The sequence below is a fragment of the Ictidomys tridecemlineatus genome, chromosome 7 (assembly GCF_052094955.1).
Source record: "Ictidomys tridecemlineatus isolate mIctTri1 chromosome 7, mIctTri1.hap1, whole genome shotgun sequence".
NCBI lineage: Eukaryota > Metazoa > Chordata > Mammalia > Rodentia > Sciuridae > Ictidomys > Ictidomys tridecemlineatus.
This window is the reverse complement of record NC_135483.1, coordinates 16,104,067-16,121,758: the sequence shown is the minus strand read 5'-3', so window position 1 is coordinate 16,121,758 and position 17,692 is coordinate 16,104,067. Positions and strand designations below refer to the sequence as shown.

At 44.4% G+C, this 17,692-nt stretch overlaps 1 protein-coding gene across 1 annotated transcript in view; it reads left to right on the top strand.

Annotated features, from left to right (window-relative positions):
* Positions 1 to 17,692, top strand: part of Fer1l6 (fer-1 like family member 6) — a 112,262-nt gene that overhangs the window by 19,677 nt on the left and 74,893 nt on the right. The window contains exons 10-14 of the mRNA XM_005316362.4: positions 1,333 to 1,685; positions 6,790 to 6,898; positions 8,236 to 8,419; positions 13,398 to 13,518; positions 15,111 to 15,211. Of these exons, the coding sequence (XP_005316419.3) occupies positions 1,333 to 1,685; positions 6,790 to 6,898; positions 8,236 to 8,419; positions 13,398 to 13,518; positions 15,111 to 15,211 (868 nt within the window). The remainder of the gene's footprint in view (positions 1 to 1,332; positions 1,686 to 6,789; positions 6,899 to 8,235; positions 8,420 to 13,397; positions 13,519 to 15,110; positions 15,212 to 17,692) is intronic.

The following is a 17,692-nucleotide window of genomic DNA, read 5'->3' as shown; positions in this document are numbered from 1 at the left end:
TCTGTGTGAAACACTTCTTAGACATTATTACTTTTTGAAAATTTTCCACATTTTTATTGGTGCATTTAGCTGTACATATTGATGGGATTTGTTGTTACACATTTGTACTCACACACAATACAACAATATAATTGGGCCAATATCACCTCAGCAATTTCTCTTAATTTTGGTGGGTGAGATAGGCACTATTAACAATTCCTCTAGATGAGGAAACTGAGGCATAGAGAAGTTAAAAAAAAGGAAGTGAAAAAATTTGTGCAAAGTCACGTAGTTTGAAAGTACCAGAGCTGAGATTCAAACTTCAGGACCACGAGGCTGAACTGTGAGCCAAAAAAAAGGAATATTAATGTTGCCAAAGAGATGTTCCCAAAGATACTGTGCATTTTCTCCAACACTATATTTTAAGAAGGGAAAACACTTATGCCAGGAACAAGTTAAAATTACCAAGTCTTTTCAGTTCTATGTTTAGAACATATCTAGAAGCACTCATTTCTCTTCATCTCAGCTACCTTACCCTGTTCCAATCTCTGATGTCTTCGGTTTTGATGATGAAATGGTCAGTGGGCCAGTTTGCCCACATCTGTTTTCATTCCCCTCCACAGAGCAGCACAGTGATCTTAAAAGAGATGTGACAGTACCACATCTTTGCTTAAATTCCTCTCATGTATCCCCATGAAATTTAAGATAAAGACCAAAATCCTTAGCAAGACCTCTAAGACACCACCTCCCACTGGCTCCACATACAGCTCAGTCTTTAGCTCCCTGCTCCTCTCCAACTGGTATAGGCTGCTCCCCAGGCCCAGAACACACACACACACACACACACACACACACACACACACACACACGTGCACATACATGCACACACATGCATTCTTGCTCTCCCTCCCTCCCTTCTCTCTCTGCCCGCCTAACTCCTCTCCATGCTGTATCAGCTGCTGTTTGTAGATCTCCTTTGTGGTGTTTATAATGTAAATATTTATTTGTTCAGTGTTTGTGTCTGCTTGTCCTCCGCTGAGCTCTTTGGTTGGTCTCTGGCATGGTGGCTGGCTTGGTTAGGAGTCAATAAACATTTGATGAATGAAGGGAGGCAAAGGGAGGCATGCTGGCTTTCATAACAGTATTACAAATGTTACAAATGGGACACACACAGAAAAAAAGATGAAAAGAAAAATCAGTTCAATGTCTTTCGGTGATACTGTATCCTGCAGATACCCTCTTTCATCTTTTCTGTGTATTGAATGTTTTTAAAAGACTGTGAATGGCTCTGATAAAGAGAATGCATGGTAAACTTGAAAACCTGCCAGATGACTAAAGCTCGGGTCCTCCTAGGCTTCCTCCCTACCTTTGGACCTGCCTGGATCAACCTGTACGGTTCCCCCAGGAACCACAGTCTGATGGACGACTACCAGGAACTGAACGAAGGCTTTGGGGAAGGGGTGTCATTCAGGGGCAGAATCTTGGTAGAAATTGCTGTGGAAATCCTCTCAGGAGGGGCACAGGAGTCCAAGTTTTCCAAGGCACTAAAGGAGCTGAAGTTGTCTTCCAAGGACAAAGACTCCAAGTCTTCCAAAGGCTCCAGTAAGGACAAGGCGGACAGAGGCGATGATGGGAAGCCCCAGCAGCCGTCTGACAGAGCTCACTCCACCGAGGTGGAGGTGGAGCCCTTCGACATCCCCCCGGAGGTAGGTCTGAGCTCTGCTCCTGAGACCCCACCTGAGGGGAGCCCAGGACACACACAGCACCTGTCCCAGGCTCCCTGAAGGTCTTTGCTTGCAGCTGTGTCATTCTTCCTGCAAAATTGTTGGCCCAGCCCTGTGTTCTGGGGTGGATCCTCTGCCTCTGCACAGCCATCTGTTAGGGCAGATTCCTTCGGAGTCCCCCACTAAACACAGATTCCGTGGGAACCCAGGGGAAGAGACATGGACGTGCTCTGGGGTGCTGATGGGAGTGGCTGGCGGGGGGACTGGCTCAGCTGGATCCAGTGCAGGCTTCTGGGAGCTTGGGTAGGAGGAGGGTGGGAGAGGAGGGGAGGAGGCCGCAAGCTGGGTGTGAGAACTTGAGAAACCTATTCCCTGCCTGAAGCTGGGAAGAAAGCACAGCCCCAGGGATCTCCTGCTGTTGCTCTCCATAAAGCACAGCAGCGTCTTGCCAGCCCTTTCCAGTATTACCAGCAGGAGGTCTGGGGCTCCAGGGTGAACATTGGTGTCTCTCACCACTTAGCTCTGCAACAGCAATTTGTAGTTAAGCAACTGAGTTTCACATTTTGTCAGCGGCTGAGGTGGGTAGCGTCTCAGCTTGACTAACTCTGCCTCTGGAGTGAGTGTTTTCAGGTCAACTGGACAGGAGTCGATGGCTGAGCTCCCAAAGCTGTCCATTCCTAGGCAGCACAGGATTGAAGTGTGAGGGTCTCTCTGGCCTTGGCAGAGCCACTTACTTTTACCACAAGGATCTTATAAACCTGAGGAAACTATCGGGGACAAGTGGTATCACAGGGCTGGCAGCCTTGGGGTTGGTCCTCGTGGTGGCTGGGATGCTAACACCACTGTGTCTCCATTTACTCATCAGCAAAATGAGGTCCAACAGCTGCTCTGTCGTGGGCATCTGCTGGGGGTTAAGGAGAGAATGCGTGTAAACGGGTCAGCAGAGTTTTTGACACATGCGCAGTCAGCTTGCCATGCGTTTGTTACTGTTCTCAATGGAACTGTGGTTTGCTCCTGCCACTAGGGGGCAGCTCTCCAAAGCTTTCCACCTGTGGTTTGTGACTTGGTATTTCAGGGACTTCCCCAGCTCGGCCTCTGTACTCACATATTGGGAAACAGTCTCTGGAAATGTGTGCTGCCAGTAGGCTGTGGTTAGAATCAGGGATTCGGTGTGCTTTCAGAATAGATGCCAATGTTGAAAACTTAACTTTGGACTTGCCAAGAAATTGTGAGTCGCTTAATGGCCACCTGAGCCGATACCCCCTGTGTCTGTCCTTCTGGTACTCTTTCTTACTGAAGGCTGAGGCTGGACATTCCTTTATGAGCTAGGATTGCCATCTAGAAAGAAGCTAGAAGATTTTCTTAATGGAAGTCAATATCCTTAAGATATTTTGCTGAAGATCCCTGAAGAAATAAACTCTATCCAGGAGCAAGGGAGTCTTGGGAACTTACTTGTCTACAAAGCCAGGGGACATCTTGGCTATTGTGTAGAAGGTGACAGAGAGCAGGAAATTCAGGCATCATTCACAGTCTTGTCCCCAGCTTCCTCCTTCACCTGGACTTTTGTTTGTGGCCAGTTCCTTGTTGGGTTTAATGGTTACCTACTGCTGCCCAACAGCTTACCCCAAAGCTTAGCTGAAAACAACAAATGCTTATTTTCTGTGGGGGAGGAATTTGGGAATAGCTTAGCTCGTGTTCTGGCTCAGGATTTCTCATGAAGTTTCAGCCAAGGTCTTGGCAGGGACAGAAGCCTTCTGAAGGCCCTACCTCACTTGAGCAGGTGGTTGATCCCTGTCGGCTGCTGGTGGGAGGCCTCAGTTGCTCACTATGTGGACCCTCTCTCAGGCTGCTTGAGTGTCCTCATGACATGGCATCTGGCTCCCCAAGAGCAGGTGATCTAAACGGAAGTAAGGCAGAGACTCTTTCCTGACCTGGCCATGGAAGTCACCCACTGATGTTTCTGCTGTGTTCTACTAGAAACAACTTATTAGTCCAGCCCATCTGCAAAGGGAGGAGACTTTGGCTTCATTTTTTTTTTTAGGGGAGGATTGGCTGAGAATTTGTGGTTGTATTTTTAAACCACAGCTCTGACCTTCTACCCTCCCTGCAGCCTGAGCAGTTTGGAGCTTGCCCCCAACAACCCTTCGTACCACATCTGTTTTAGCTGCCCAGGGTCCTCGAGCTCCCGTGTTTCCAGTTGAAGTCATGCCCTCACTGCACATATGGGCAGTCGAGAGACCCCATAAGGCTGGCCTCCCCAACCACCCCTGTCACACCATCAAAGCTTGCCCCGCTCCCCTGTGCCGAACTCCCCTGGAGTAGAGTCAACCTAAAACGTGTCCATTTTGAATGGACGCTTGTTGAGTAGTTTCTTGTTTAAATACCATTTTCAGTAGTTTCTTGTTTAAATACCATTTTCAGCTTGGTAAGAGTAAAAATAGAGCCTAGTTTATGGGATAGAAGGGGAAGGAAGACATGCAAACCAATGTTTGTGCATTGGGAGGTTCAGATATAGGTCGTCAAAGCAAATGGCTTTAGGTTGTGGCAGAGTGGTGCGGGATTACTGCCTGGCCTTACCTCCATTTGACTCTTTGGGAAGGTGACTTACCCTCCTTGTGCCTACTTCCTGTGATAACCTACTTCATAGGCAGTTTCTTTTCATTTCCATTTCCCCCGGTGGGCCCTATTATGATGCTTATGTCACAGATAAGGAGAGTGACAGTCATAGAGTGAGCATGACTTGCCCAAAGCTAGGAAATAGCAGAGCTGAGATTTGAAGAAGTCTCTCTGGCTGTGGTCCTGGCAATCCCTCTCCCAGGCTCCTCCTCCTAGAGAGTGAACTCAGCCTGGGAAGGTGAGATAAGAAATGGTTATTGCAGTGGGTAGACTGTGACTAAGATCCATGAAACACTGTCCAGCATCTCTAGCCATGAGGGAAATGCAAATCAAACTACACCGAGATTTCATCTCACTGCAGTCAGTATGGCAATGATCAAGAATACAAATACTAATAAATGTTGGCAAGGAAGTGGCGGAAAAGGTACCCTCATTCATTGTTGGTGGGACTAAAAATTAGCGCAACCATCCCACTTCTCGGTATTTAAAGGATTTAAAATCAGCATACTTCAGTGATGCAGCCACATCAATGTTTATAGCAGCTCAGTTCACAATAGCTAAGCTATGGAGCCAACCTAGGTACCTTCAACAGATGAATGGGTAAAGAAAATGTGGTAATATACACAATGGATTATTACTCAGCCATAAAGGCCCTTGAATGTTTTCTCTGATATGTGGAAGCTAATCCAAAATGGAGGGCAGGAAGAAAGAGAGAAAGGAAAAAAAATAAGGGGAAGGGAGAATTAAAAAAAATAGAGGAAAAATTAGTAGAATAAGGTGATTGAGGGGGAGGACGGAGGGACAGGATAGGGGAAGAACAGTGGAATGAATCTGACCAAACTTTCATACGTACATACATGAATATACCACAGTGGATTCAAACATCAAGTATAATCCACAAGACACTAATTGAAAATATATATGTATATAAATAAATTCCAGAAATACCAGTAGAGTAGAGGGAGGGGAACAAGGGAGGGAGGAGGGGAGGGGAAAGTGCTGGGGATTGAATTAGCAGATTATATTCCATGCTCTTGTGATTATGTCCAAATGTATCCCAATGTGAATATATATCTAAAAATAATTTAAAAGACCCAGCACAAGCCCCCACCCTGTTCCATGCTTCTGGTCAACAGAGACATTTCCTGGGACTGCCAACACCACAGGAGGCATCCAAGTGAAGGAAGGGGTCACCTTTCACCTAATGATTGGCTGTCTGAGGGATGCTTTTGACCCAATGTGACTTTAACCCCCAGGGGCTACAAATGCTTTGTTTCCTTAGATTAATCTTACTGGTTTTCTGCAGATTTCAATAAGTCCAACCAAAAGCCAAACAAAAACAAACAAACCAGGAAGCAAAGATTGTACGACGTTCGCTCACCCAGAATGTCATGCCGGGTCGCTGTACTCCATTGACATCTGCTCCCTAAATCATAGCCTGTTCCATGTCAATAAGAGTCATTTGAAAATAATTGTGTATTACCTTGGGATGGCCCCTGTCTTGTGACCTGCCACAGTCCCAGGCTTCCAGAATAGAGGCTCATTTTTCAAAGCAGCCTTGGTGGAGACAGCTCTCAGGTCTGGCTTGTACTTGCTTTGACTTGACCTTGGGAAGCCTCCTACTCTCTGAACTTTAGTTTATTCAGGTAAAGGGTGGAAGCTGGAATAAACACTCTGGCCCTTTACAACATAGAAGCACTTGTGCCTCGGGCTGGGTGGATCCCTCCCAGCAGCAGCCATCGTGCCTCTAGCACCCTGGATTCACAGGATTGGTTGACACTCCTGGGCACATCTAACCCTCCACCCTTTGAGCTGAGTTTGCTCATTATTTCAGGAAGTAACTTTGACTTTGGGTCAGCACCAGGGGATTGGGATAACACATATTAGAGATGTGTGAGAACTGGGTCTGTGGTCACAACACATGGGAAAGCTACTGTACAACCTCAAGCTTTAGTTTTCTTGTCTGAAAAATGGAATAGTCCAGATTTTGCCCTCTCAAAGTTGTTGTTGGGGTGGGGGGAACAAATAACATAATGTATGTGAGCATCCTGTAGAAGCCATGAAGTGAAGCTCAAAAGCAAGGGTTGCTGTGACCCAGGATTTCGTCTTTGGTTTTGGGTTTCTGAAAGCCTGATCAGCTGAAGGTCATCCCAGGTTGGCGTTTCACCCAGAGTCTTAGAAAGACATAGACACCAAGCTGACCCTCTGATGTGAAAGGAGGTTCTCTGCATTTTAAGGTAGCCAATCATTAAAATGATCAGTCTGATCATTCTAGGTAAGTGATTGCATTTGGATTTGCAATTTATTGGCCATGATTCCTGCTTGTCTGATCAGTGGGGAGATGCAGCATTTCAGGCTGAAACAGAGTCAAGTGCCTATAAATGTTGTTGAAGCAGGCCAACCTCATTGACCCGGCTTCCTGGTGAAAGAAGATAATCAGTTTGTCTAATATTCTTTTTTCTTTCTGTAGATCACGCCAGAAAAATATGAGGAATTTTTACTCTTTGGGGCATTTTTTGAAGCTACCATGATTGATCGGAAGATTGGCGATAAACCTATCAGCTTCGAAGTTTCTATTGGTAAGTGAAGACAAGCACAGTGCTTGACACAGATCTGTTTCTTGAATAAGTTAATTAGTGTCCTATGTGAAGTGACAGCACCCTAGTGGAGGCCGGCATCTCGGAAAGAAGGGAGCAGTCCCTAGGGTCAATGTATAAGGGACAGATTTTTTTTTCATACTTTTAAAAAGTGGTTAACAGAATAGGTTTAGATTCAGAGTTTGAGGGATAAATAAGCTCATACCTGCAAAGTAGCACATGCGCAGTAGATGCTTCCGTATGAGTCCTAGCAATCTTCCTGGGCTATGGAGCAGCTGGGTAAGCCATTCCAAGGAATAGCATCCCATCAGAGAAGATCTTGATTCAGGCAGTTGTCTTGCAGCAGGACAGAAAATTGGAAATGGGGTACTGTCTCCATGAGTAGAAACTGGTTTTTGGGAAGGGGGCCACTGTGAGCTGCTGGCCATCTTGGTAGCTGGTAAAGTATCTGGATGAAGCACTAACAGCATCTACTACAGAAATAGAAAGGAGTGACAGGCAGCCTGTGTGGAGAGGAGGAGAAGAGGCCAGGGAGGGAGGCCAGCAGGGGAGGACTTAGGGAGACTTCCCAAATTAGGAGGTTCCAGAATCACAAGCTTGTGATCCCAGAGTTTTCTTCATTTAAACAAACTTGACCAGGTCTATCATATGGCCAGCTCTGGGACTGGCCATATTCATCTTAGTCTTTTGTTAAGCATTTGAAATCGGATTGTGAAATAGAAAGATCAAGGACACCAATAATCCTGCAGGGGCTATCTATTCTTTCGCAGAGACATTTGTCCTACAGAAGCCCCCGTGTAATGTTTTCCCTCCCTTCTTTCCTTCTTCCTCCTTTCTCCATCTCCTGTTTCTTTTTAAGACATGGTGTTGACTTTGGGGACTTAGACAAGGAATTTTCTCTTAGAGGAGAAGCAGTTGGGAAAGGTTTACGGGATTTTTTTTTTTTTTTTTTTTTTTTTAGTGAAAACAATTGGTTTACAAAATGACACATCTTCAATGATCCTTTACCAACTTTTGGAAGGATACACACTAAGATATTAAAAATGGCTACAACTGAATTTTATAATTTCTAGTGACTCTTGTTTTTTACTTGCCTATGTTGTCCTCTTTCTAAGTTGTGTGTTTTTTATAAAAGAGCAAGTAAGGGGATGGAGAGGGTGGCTCATTGTCGTTGTCAGTCTTATTCTCTTCCTGCCACTGTTCTTTCCACCTTCACCCTGAGATCTTATTTCCATGGGAGGATGAGACCTTGGGTCCCTCATGCCAAGTCGACTGGTTCTACTTGCTGACATCCGGCCCCTCTCCCCCGGCTGCTGCAGGTAATTTTGGGAACCTGATTGACGGAGGGTTCCATCATGGCAGTAAGAAGAAGTCCTCTGAATTAACAGAAGAAGACGCCGTTCCCCTGCTGCAGGAAGGAGAAGCGGAAGCAGCCCACGATGTGGCCATCCCCGTGTCTTCCACCACGCATCCGGAGAAGCCTCTGGTGACCGAGGGGAACAGGTAGGAGCACAGCAGGTGAGAGCAGCCAACGTTCCTGATGGTAGGATTTGGCTCAGTTTCTGGGGCTCTTTCATTTAGTTCTTCCTGAAATTCAGAAACATTATTTTTTTTTTTTATCTCGGTCATGGGGCAAGGTACAAAGAGGGGAGACATGGTAAGTAGCACTCCACACGTTATTTATTTAAGGGCAGAACAGGGATGATGGTGATGATCATGTCCGAAACCCTCTTTCTCTATAACTTTGAAGCCCAATAGAGTCCAAAGGTCTGAACTTAACATTTCACACTAAACCCTATTAACAGTTATTATCCACATCTGTGTCACTATGTTAACTTGATTTGGTGGGATTATTGAATACATATTTCTTATTTTTGCCACAGTTATTTGCAAACCAAAGAACTCAAATAATATTTGTCAACCACCAGAAAAGACCATTTCCAATGGGGCACCTACATGCATCCCCCACAGATCTCCTTTAATGTATGCAAATTTTCAACCTATAAGGAGATGTAAAATGATAGCATTCTTTTTAAAGAAAATAGTGTCAAGCACCAATCAAATGATTTATGAAAATTAAAAAAGCAAATGTAGTAAGAATGTTCTATTGTTGAGTCTTGTGTTATGAGTGAAAAATCTCTGATGTCATTGGATGGCTTTCCTCATTTCACACGTGAGAGATAAGAATCCAGCCATGTTACATTGGCCACTATGGGGAGGTATCCAGCACCTCATTAGGAGGTTCTTCTTCCTGTTCTTCTTCCTGTAAGCCACCTAAGACATTAAAGTCTAGAATAGTTAGTGATGAACAAAAGACAAAGTCAGAAAGATATATTTTCAAAAGGTGGAAGCCCTGATAGGTCCAGTCCACACAGGAGCTGGGCTAGACAATTAGAAAATGGCTCCTGTGGTTTATTTGAGGGGTACATTAAAGGCAGGGATAAGGTTTCAGAGGTGCAGTCTTGCTTCCTGATGTCTTGCAGTCAGCAGGTTAATTGGCATGTTGGCAGTTCAAGCCCATCTCAGAGGGGCTGTATGGCTGCAGCAGGTCATCCCATCTCCATGGAAGAAAGAGCTTAATAGGGCTCACAATGTGTCTGGGCAGTCTTAGCCAGAGGAAATGTCCACTGGAAGTCCCCAGACACCAGATTCTCCTATTCATTAGGCTGCGATGTGTGTGAAGTAGTCCACACACAGCCCACAGATGGCTCTCAACAGGCCACTACAAGGCCATATTGCCATCTCTTTAATCTCTGCACTTCTTGACCTTGACACTATTTCTGGGAACTGACCCAAGGGTTCCTGACCACTGTTAGGATAACAAGGATTCCTGAATCCCCCTGACAGCTCTCTTCCCTGAACATCAGATCCAAACACCTCCACTTGGGCATCTCACAGATCATTTACCAGGCTCAACATTTTCACAGATAACTTTTCTCCTTGTCCTATCTTTCCTATTTTATGGATTCATTCCGCCATTCTCTGAGTCCTCCAACCCACCGCTGGAAGGTTGTCAGTTGCTCTTTTTTTTTTTTCCCTTCATGCCCACATTCAATCAGGGATGAAGTCTGATCAATTCTAGTTCTTTCTATCTAATGCTATTTCTTTAATTCTGGCCATTAGCATCTTTGGCCTGAATTATCTTAAAAAAATCTCCTACCTGGCTTGGATTTTCTTCAAGATACTCACTGAACTCGCTGAACCAATTATTCCCCCGATTCACATCCCTCATTGACTCCCTGTGCTTTTAGAATTAATTCCAGGGGTTGGAGCTTATGGCTTTAATCCCCATCTACTCTCCAGCATCATCTGGAGTCACCACCAATCCCCCATCCCACCCCACTTCCTCCAGCTGTGCAATCCTCAACTTGTCCTGCTGATTGCTGCTTCTGGGTCTTTGGACATGCTTCTCTGGCAGCACGCTCCTCTTGAGCTGCCAGCTCCTTGCACCCTTCAAGACCTACCCTTGCCCTAAGCCCAGCCTCCTTCCCCTGGACCCCAAGCCTGGTATGGACTTCCGTACACCTTCGGCAAGCACAGATCACACTGGCTTAAGATGTCTGTACTCACCTGTCTTCCCTCTGGGACAGTGAGCATTTTGAAGGCAGGCATTGTGCCATCACCTGTTTATCTGCTCTGCCCTGTGCCTGGCACAGAGGTGGATACGTATTTTTGGATGAATCAAGGAGTTACCGGCTTGGCACAGGGTACCCTAGGATTAGAGAAGGGGTAGGTGACTAAGCCTGCTGGGGAGGAGGCAGAGTTGGGATAGGTCATAGAAAAGGAGATACTCTGAAAGATGAGAAAGGCGTAGAGGTGGAAGGAGTGTTGGTCAAAGTAGGTGGAGGAAGTTAAAGCAGTTAACTTAGCTGCTGTTCCTCTTATTTTTGAGCATTCTCTACATTTTCTAAACCCTCCCTCTCATGGAGCACATCCCCTCTCCCTGGATCCCCTTCTTTGGGGTCTCTTTGGCTCCTTGGCATCCATACATGGTTGTTTTTTCTTTTTGGATGAAAGAATCCCAAACTTCCCTGTCCTTGAACTCCATTCTCAAAGCTGAGACATCAGTGAATCCTACAACTGGATCTGCAGCTTGGAGAGACTTTCTGAGGCTACTCAGAGGGACTCTGCCTCCAATCACCCTCCTCACCTTGCTGGACTAGCCCATTATTGACTATTGGTGGGATTTCAGGGTGGAGTATGGGAAGGGCTTAGGAGGAGGTGAGAGGTCTCAAGACATCCTTGGATAGAGCATATCTGAGTGCTACCAGAAGATCAAAAATAAGTCATGGTGGTGGTTTTTGGTAGAGTTGGCCTTTCTTTTTACCTCTCAGTCACTGTATTGGGGCTTTCTCCACATAGTGGCAAACCAGAGAGGCAGCAGCTGGATTGGAAGAGTCTGTCTGCACTAAACTGCTATACACATGCACACACACGTGCACACAAACACACATGCACACTCATGTATGAACACACACAACTTATTTCAATAAAATACAACAGTATACATGTTCTGGGCTTTCTAATTTTACAAAGCATGTGCATTTGCATACTATCTATGTTCTGGGTCAGAGGTCAGGAATGAGATTGAGGCAGAAGACATCCAACAGTGGGCCGTTATTTAATTCAGGATTCCAGACCTACCCTTGCCCTAAGTCACAAGGCTGGTCCTGAGTCAGGGCAGCCATTCAAGCTGGCAGTCTTCTATCTCCACTGGCACGAGGTGCCCTTCCATCTTCACTGCAGCTTGCCTCAGAAGCCACAGCCTCCTGATCCGTGTCGTCCCAGTTTGGCCAGGAGGACCTGAGATTTAGAGTCAAAGGCCCAGAACATAATAAGCACAGAATGACCCAAACCAAAGAGCTTGGGACCATACAGGGTGGGAATGTATTTAATTGCAGGATTCTCAACACAGTGACTTAAAAACAGAGAAAACAAGCAGAGTGGCTTCATTTCTAACCTATTTTGCTGTTGTCATCTCCTGCTGTAACAACAACCTCAATTTCTGCCAAGAACTTATCTGGCTTCTTTTCTGAATGGACACCTGCTGGTTTATTTTCTGCAGAACGGGCCAGGGGGCCTCTGTGCTAATTTTATTGTCTACTTCAGGAGAAATTCAGGTCAGAATTCAGTTTATCAGGCAGAAATTCATTTTAGTTTCTAAGGAATACAAACAAAGTTTGTTTCCTCCCTATTTCTCTGTTTCCCTGCCTCACCCTCTGTAGATGTGTTGCTCCAGACACTGTCCACATTACCAGGGCCACTTGCCCCACCACACCTGTTCTGGGGGCTTGCTTTGGCCTGCCTTCCACAGTCCCAGGTGTCTGAGAAAATCAGTAGGGGTCTGAGGGAAACCAAGTTGAGAAAATAGCTGTCATTAGGTAGGAACTTCTAAATTTTTGCCACGACCCTCCCACCTTACCTGCCTCAGCACCTGTCCCCTTCCTCCTTGGGAACTGAGTCTGCAAATTAATTCCTTGTTTTCTGCCCTCCATTGCTCTTGGCTCACTACCCAATGTCATCCTCAAACACTCCCTGTGGCTCTACCTCTTCCCCTTTTAGCAACTTTACTATCCCTCTTGTCCCTTCTTTGCCAAGCAATTCACCTGCATTATTAGCACCAATGCTTGACAACAGTAAGTATTGATGGGTGGACAGAAGGATGGATGAATGGTGGATGGATGGTGGATGGATGGATGGATGGATAGATGGATGGATGCCAAGCCATAAAATACTGAAATTTCATTTGGGACACACCTTCACTCTCATTAAAAATGTTAGTACCTTATATTTCTCTAGCAATTTTTTATTATTATTATCTTTAAATACATGACAACAGTGGAATGCATTACAATTCTTATTACACATATAGAGCACAATTTTTCATATCTCTATGTAAAGTATGTTCATACCAATTTATGCCTTTATATATATATACTTTGGTTTTTTGCATTACAATTCTTAACACACATATATACTACAATTTTTCATATCTCTGTTTGTATATAAAGTATGTTGACACCCAATTCAAGTCTTTGTACATGTACTTTTTATAATGATGTCCATCACATTCCACCATCCTTAGCAATTTTAGTTTACAGAATACATTCACATCTGTTATCTCAATCAATCCTTGCGGTGTGTCTAGAATATAGACAATAAAAAATGAAGTCAATTTTCCTCTCTCAATTTAACTTCCACAAAGAAAGTCTTGTCCAATAAATCCTGCCCTCTGCTGACCATTTCTAACCCTCACCCTGGATCTACTGGTAGCTATTAATACCTTTCAATGTAGCCATTAACTCTTCACCCTTTATTATCCCTGGGTCTCCAGTCATGGGCCAAGGATGGTATTACCAGTGTGATAGTTCTGTCCCCACTCTTACTGCATCCCACCAGCACATATAAAACACGAACATGGGGCTGGCACTGCCTGGAATACTGATGCCAACTGACTTTCAGACCCCTTGTGCTTTCGCAGGAATTACAACTATTTGCCGTTTGAGGCCAAGAAGCCTTGTGTCTCCTTCATCAGTTCTTGGGGAGATCAGACCTTTAGGCTGCACTGGTCCAACATGCTGGAGAAAATGGCAGATCTCCTGGTAAGTGACTTTGGTAGGTGTTGGATTTGTACATAAGGAAATTGGAGGCAAGAAGGATTTTTAAAAATCCCTCCAGTAGAGGGTCTTAGTCTCAGTCCAGATACTGCATTTTGGGTTCATGTGGCTCCTACCATGTGAATCCAGAGAAATGAGAAGACATTTTGCAAAATCCCTATACTTTAAATCAAACTGTCCGAATTCATGTCCCTTCTCTGCTTCTTACTGTTACTGGACCTAACAATACATTGATTCTTTAATCTCCAAAAGGCGGGAGCTTAAAAATATTGTCACAGAATTGATAGGTTCTGGCTTCAACTAACCCTTGTCCCCACTCCTACACTTTCCCTCCCACCCCACACCTCCATGGGCAGTGCCTCTACTTGCAGTCCTCACACCTCACCAGATGGCCCTTGTCTTATCTCTTGTATTCCATTAAAAACTACAATAAGGAAAGAACAAAATTCTCCTTCCCATTTGCTTTATAATCTTAATTGTATATAAAAAGTGTTGGCTCTGGCCATGGGATTGTAGAGCTGAACACAGAAAGTGGTCAGAGAGGCCTGGTCTGGGGTCATGCTGTGACATCATGTGGACGTGCAGACTCTCTTCGGAAGGCTGGTCTTGCTTTTCCCTCAGAGAGAATAGCTTATCTCTAAGAGTCCTGACAAAACAAATCAGAAGTTTTCCAGGAAGCCATAGTAACCCTTAATACCCATTCCTAATTTTGTTATTAGTGTCAGGATCCCTTCAATCATGGCTAACAGGATTAAAGTTCACACTTTAATAGGTGGAAACTATTATTATCCTGTTTCATAGAGAAGCAAACTGGGTATGAAAGGGTTGGTTCACTTGCCAGCAGTAAGCCTGCCTTTGAACTCAGTAGTCTGACCCCAGAGCCCACATCCTTAACCACTCCACGATGTTGCCTCTTCTTATAGTGAAGGTGGAGAGAGAGGAGCACATGTCCCATGCACCAGACTTTGGCATATGACAGAGAATACAGTTTTCGTATATTCTAGCAAAGGAGTGGCAGCACATAATTGCCCTTGGGTGCCATTTATCTCCAAGCTACTGAATGGAATCCTGGAATTTAGACCAAAAGGAAACATGCAATTACTAAGTATACAAATATACAGCCATTTCCATGTGTAGTCTACCCAACCCCCTGGCTGAAATCTCATAACCAGAGATTTTTCAATAAAATTCTATGACTATTTGAGAAATTAATTGGAACATGCTTTTGGAGTTTTGGTTATTATATCTAATTTCTTCTGTGTTGTTAGCTATTTCTCATGACATGAGATTTTCCCCATAGTGGACTCTGAGGGAGTGGTACGTGGTTAGGGAATGGATCTGGGGTAGAAGCAATGACTTGGAGCAATGCGAAGCCTTGCCTCCAGACCAGTTCTCTTAAGAAAAATAAGGTTCAAAGTCAGAATGCAGCAGCATTTCCAGTTCAAGCACAAGAGAAAGGAAGCATTCTTCCTCCATTTCTAAAAGAAACAAAGAAGAGCTGAATGGCATGTTTAGGTTGTGTCCATCAATCTCCCCACTACAAGTCTCACCCCTCCATCCCTGCCATTTGTTTGCAGGAAGAGAGTATAGAGGAAGTGAGAGAGCTGATCAAGATTTCAGAGGAGGCTCCTGAAGAGAAAATGAAGATGGTGCTCAGTGATTTCATCAATCAAAGCAGGTAGCTGGCACAGGGGAGCTGAGCATGCATGGGGTTGGCTTTTAATAGTCCATTTCACATGTGTCTGATGGACACTCCGAGTATTATATCTGTCTTCATTTTCTTCAGTAATTTAGCTGGAACCTGTGGACCAAAGTCTGCTTCCTGACACTTAAATAACTAAGCCAGAAACCAACGGGGAGAGATAAAAAGAAAGACAGAACTGCTGCAGAGAATCTTTATGGAACAAAAAAAATGTTCACAGAGTTAAGCCCAGTGTGGTGTTTTGCCATTTGGTAGATACTCAGCAAGCTATTTAGACAACTAAGTGGATAAATTATATCAAATATGGCAATTACATGTTTCATAGGGCACATTAATGTTTGCTAATTAATGACTCCTATTCCATGGTAGACGATATAATAAAAAAATAAAATAGAGGGTATATCATTACCTATGACTGAGTAGCAAATTACCCCAAAATTCAGTGACTTAACACAAAATTTACGATGGCACCTATGACTGTGTGTGCCAGGAATCTCAGGGTGGCTCAAATGGGTCCTCTGGCTCAGGACCACCCCTGGGTACAAAATCAAAGCGTTGTCTGGGGACGAAGTCACCTGTAGGTTCAACTAGGAAAGATCCACTTCCAAGATCACTCCCATGATGGTTGGCAGACTTAGTTCTTTGTGGGCTGCCAGGTGGAGAATTCTGTTCCCTGTTAATTGGGTTGAGACCCCTCCTTTCCTTGCTGTGCAGGCCACTCTAAGCTGCCACTCTTAACATGGCAGCTTGATTTAGTCAGCAAGCAGGAAGAGTCAGACAGAACATACCAGTGGGATGGAAGTCACCGTCTACCATGACCTAACCTGGAAGTGCCATCTCATCTCTCTTGACGTATTCCATTAGAGGCAAGTCACTAGGTGCAGCCCATGTTCAGAAGGAGGGGACTGCAGAGTGGCATGAATTTTAGGAGGTGGGACTCCCTGAGGGCCATGTTAGAGGCTGCTTACTACCCCATATGGAAACAACTTGGATCAACTCTTGAAATGAATTAGGTCCAGGCTTGAGTCAAAATGAGAATTGACTGTAATGGAATTAATAGAAAAGGACTCTGATGGATTCGATGAAAGATAAAACCAGAAAGCAGGCAGTAGCGAACCCTGATGTTCTGTTTTTTTAAGTTATGTCTTTCCTAATCTCTCAATCACCCAACCGTTTCCACTTTATAAAAAAAAGAAAGCAAAGAAATAAATAATCATTTTTCCTATTTTTATTATATCAGCAGTATATATTAGTGCCACGCAGGCTGTGAGCTAAGGGAAAGGTCCCCTTTGATCATCTTTATAAAGCGTTTGTGAACAAATTAATAGCTTAAGAACAACGTTTTTATCTTAGGAGATTATTTTAGGATGATAATTAATTTTTCCCCTTTCTCTTCAAATTTCCAATTAACTGAAAACATATTTGTGAGGGTCGGAGATCAAAATGTTAATCTTAAATTTATTAAGCCTGGATTTGAGAAAGCGGCTTGGACTTGAGGACAAGTTTGGCTCCCTGTCCCTCCCCACCTTTTTATGGCTGAGCAGTGGGACTTCACAGTCTCCTTGCAACAAGGCCAAGCCACTTGCCACCCAGGGGTAACAAGGCTGCCCACAGCCAGAGACAGGTTGATCTGAAAGATGGATGGAAGCATGTGCCTTATCACTTTCCCCCATTTTTTTTTGTTTGTATTTTGGGTACCAGGGATTGAACTCGGGGGCACTCGGACACTGAGTCACATCCCCAGCCCTATTTTATATTTTATTTAGAGACAGGGTCTTACTGAGTTGCTTAGCGCCTCACCATTGGCTTTGAATTCTCAATCCTCCTGCCTCAGCCTCCAGAGCTGCTGGGATTACAAGCATGCGCCACGGCGCCTGGCTTTCCCAATTTTGATGAAGAAATACATTCTTTCTTTCCCTGTGGGGAAGGAGACCTTCAGCATCCACCATGTCTGCTTCATCTTGGAGAGTGGAATGCAAGTCTTTGAGCCTCTGGAAAAAGCAGGAAAGGGTTGACAAACTCCCCCTTCAAAATATAATCATTATTATTTTTAAAAAAATAAGAAAAAGTGCAACTTAAGTAATATACCCAAAGTGGATTTCCGGCAAGGCCTCCAACTGCCTCTGGGCAGAGCTCTGGTTTGGGGCTCTTATTGGGAGGCATGGCATCCAAGACTCCCCTTATAAGTGGCTCTTGTTTTCAACGCGGAAGGACTACATGTTCATTGTTTCAAAAAATCATAAAGTAGATGTTTTCTTTTCAATTCTTACTCCAATTCCGCTCTTCAGAGAGAAGAGATTGATTTGTCCTCCTGGACTTTTTTTTTTTCTGAATTTGCAAACACATACTCATTTTCTGCATAAACTCACACTTATAAAAACACTCTATTTCTTCCCAAATGACATCACACATTGTGCTCAGCAGGTTGTGTTTTCACTCAGTGATAAATCACACACA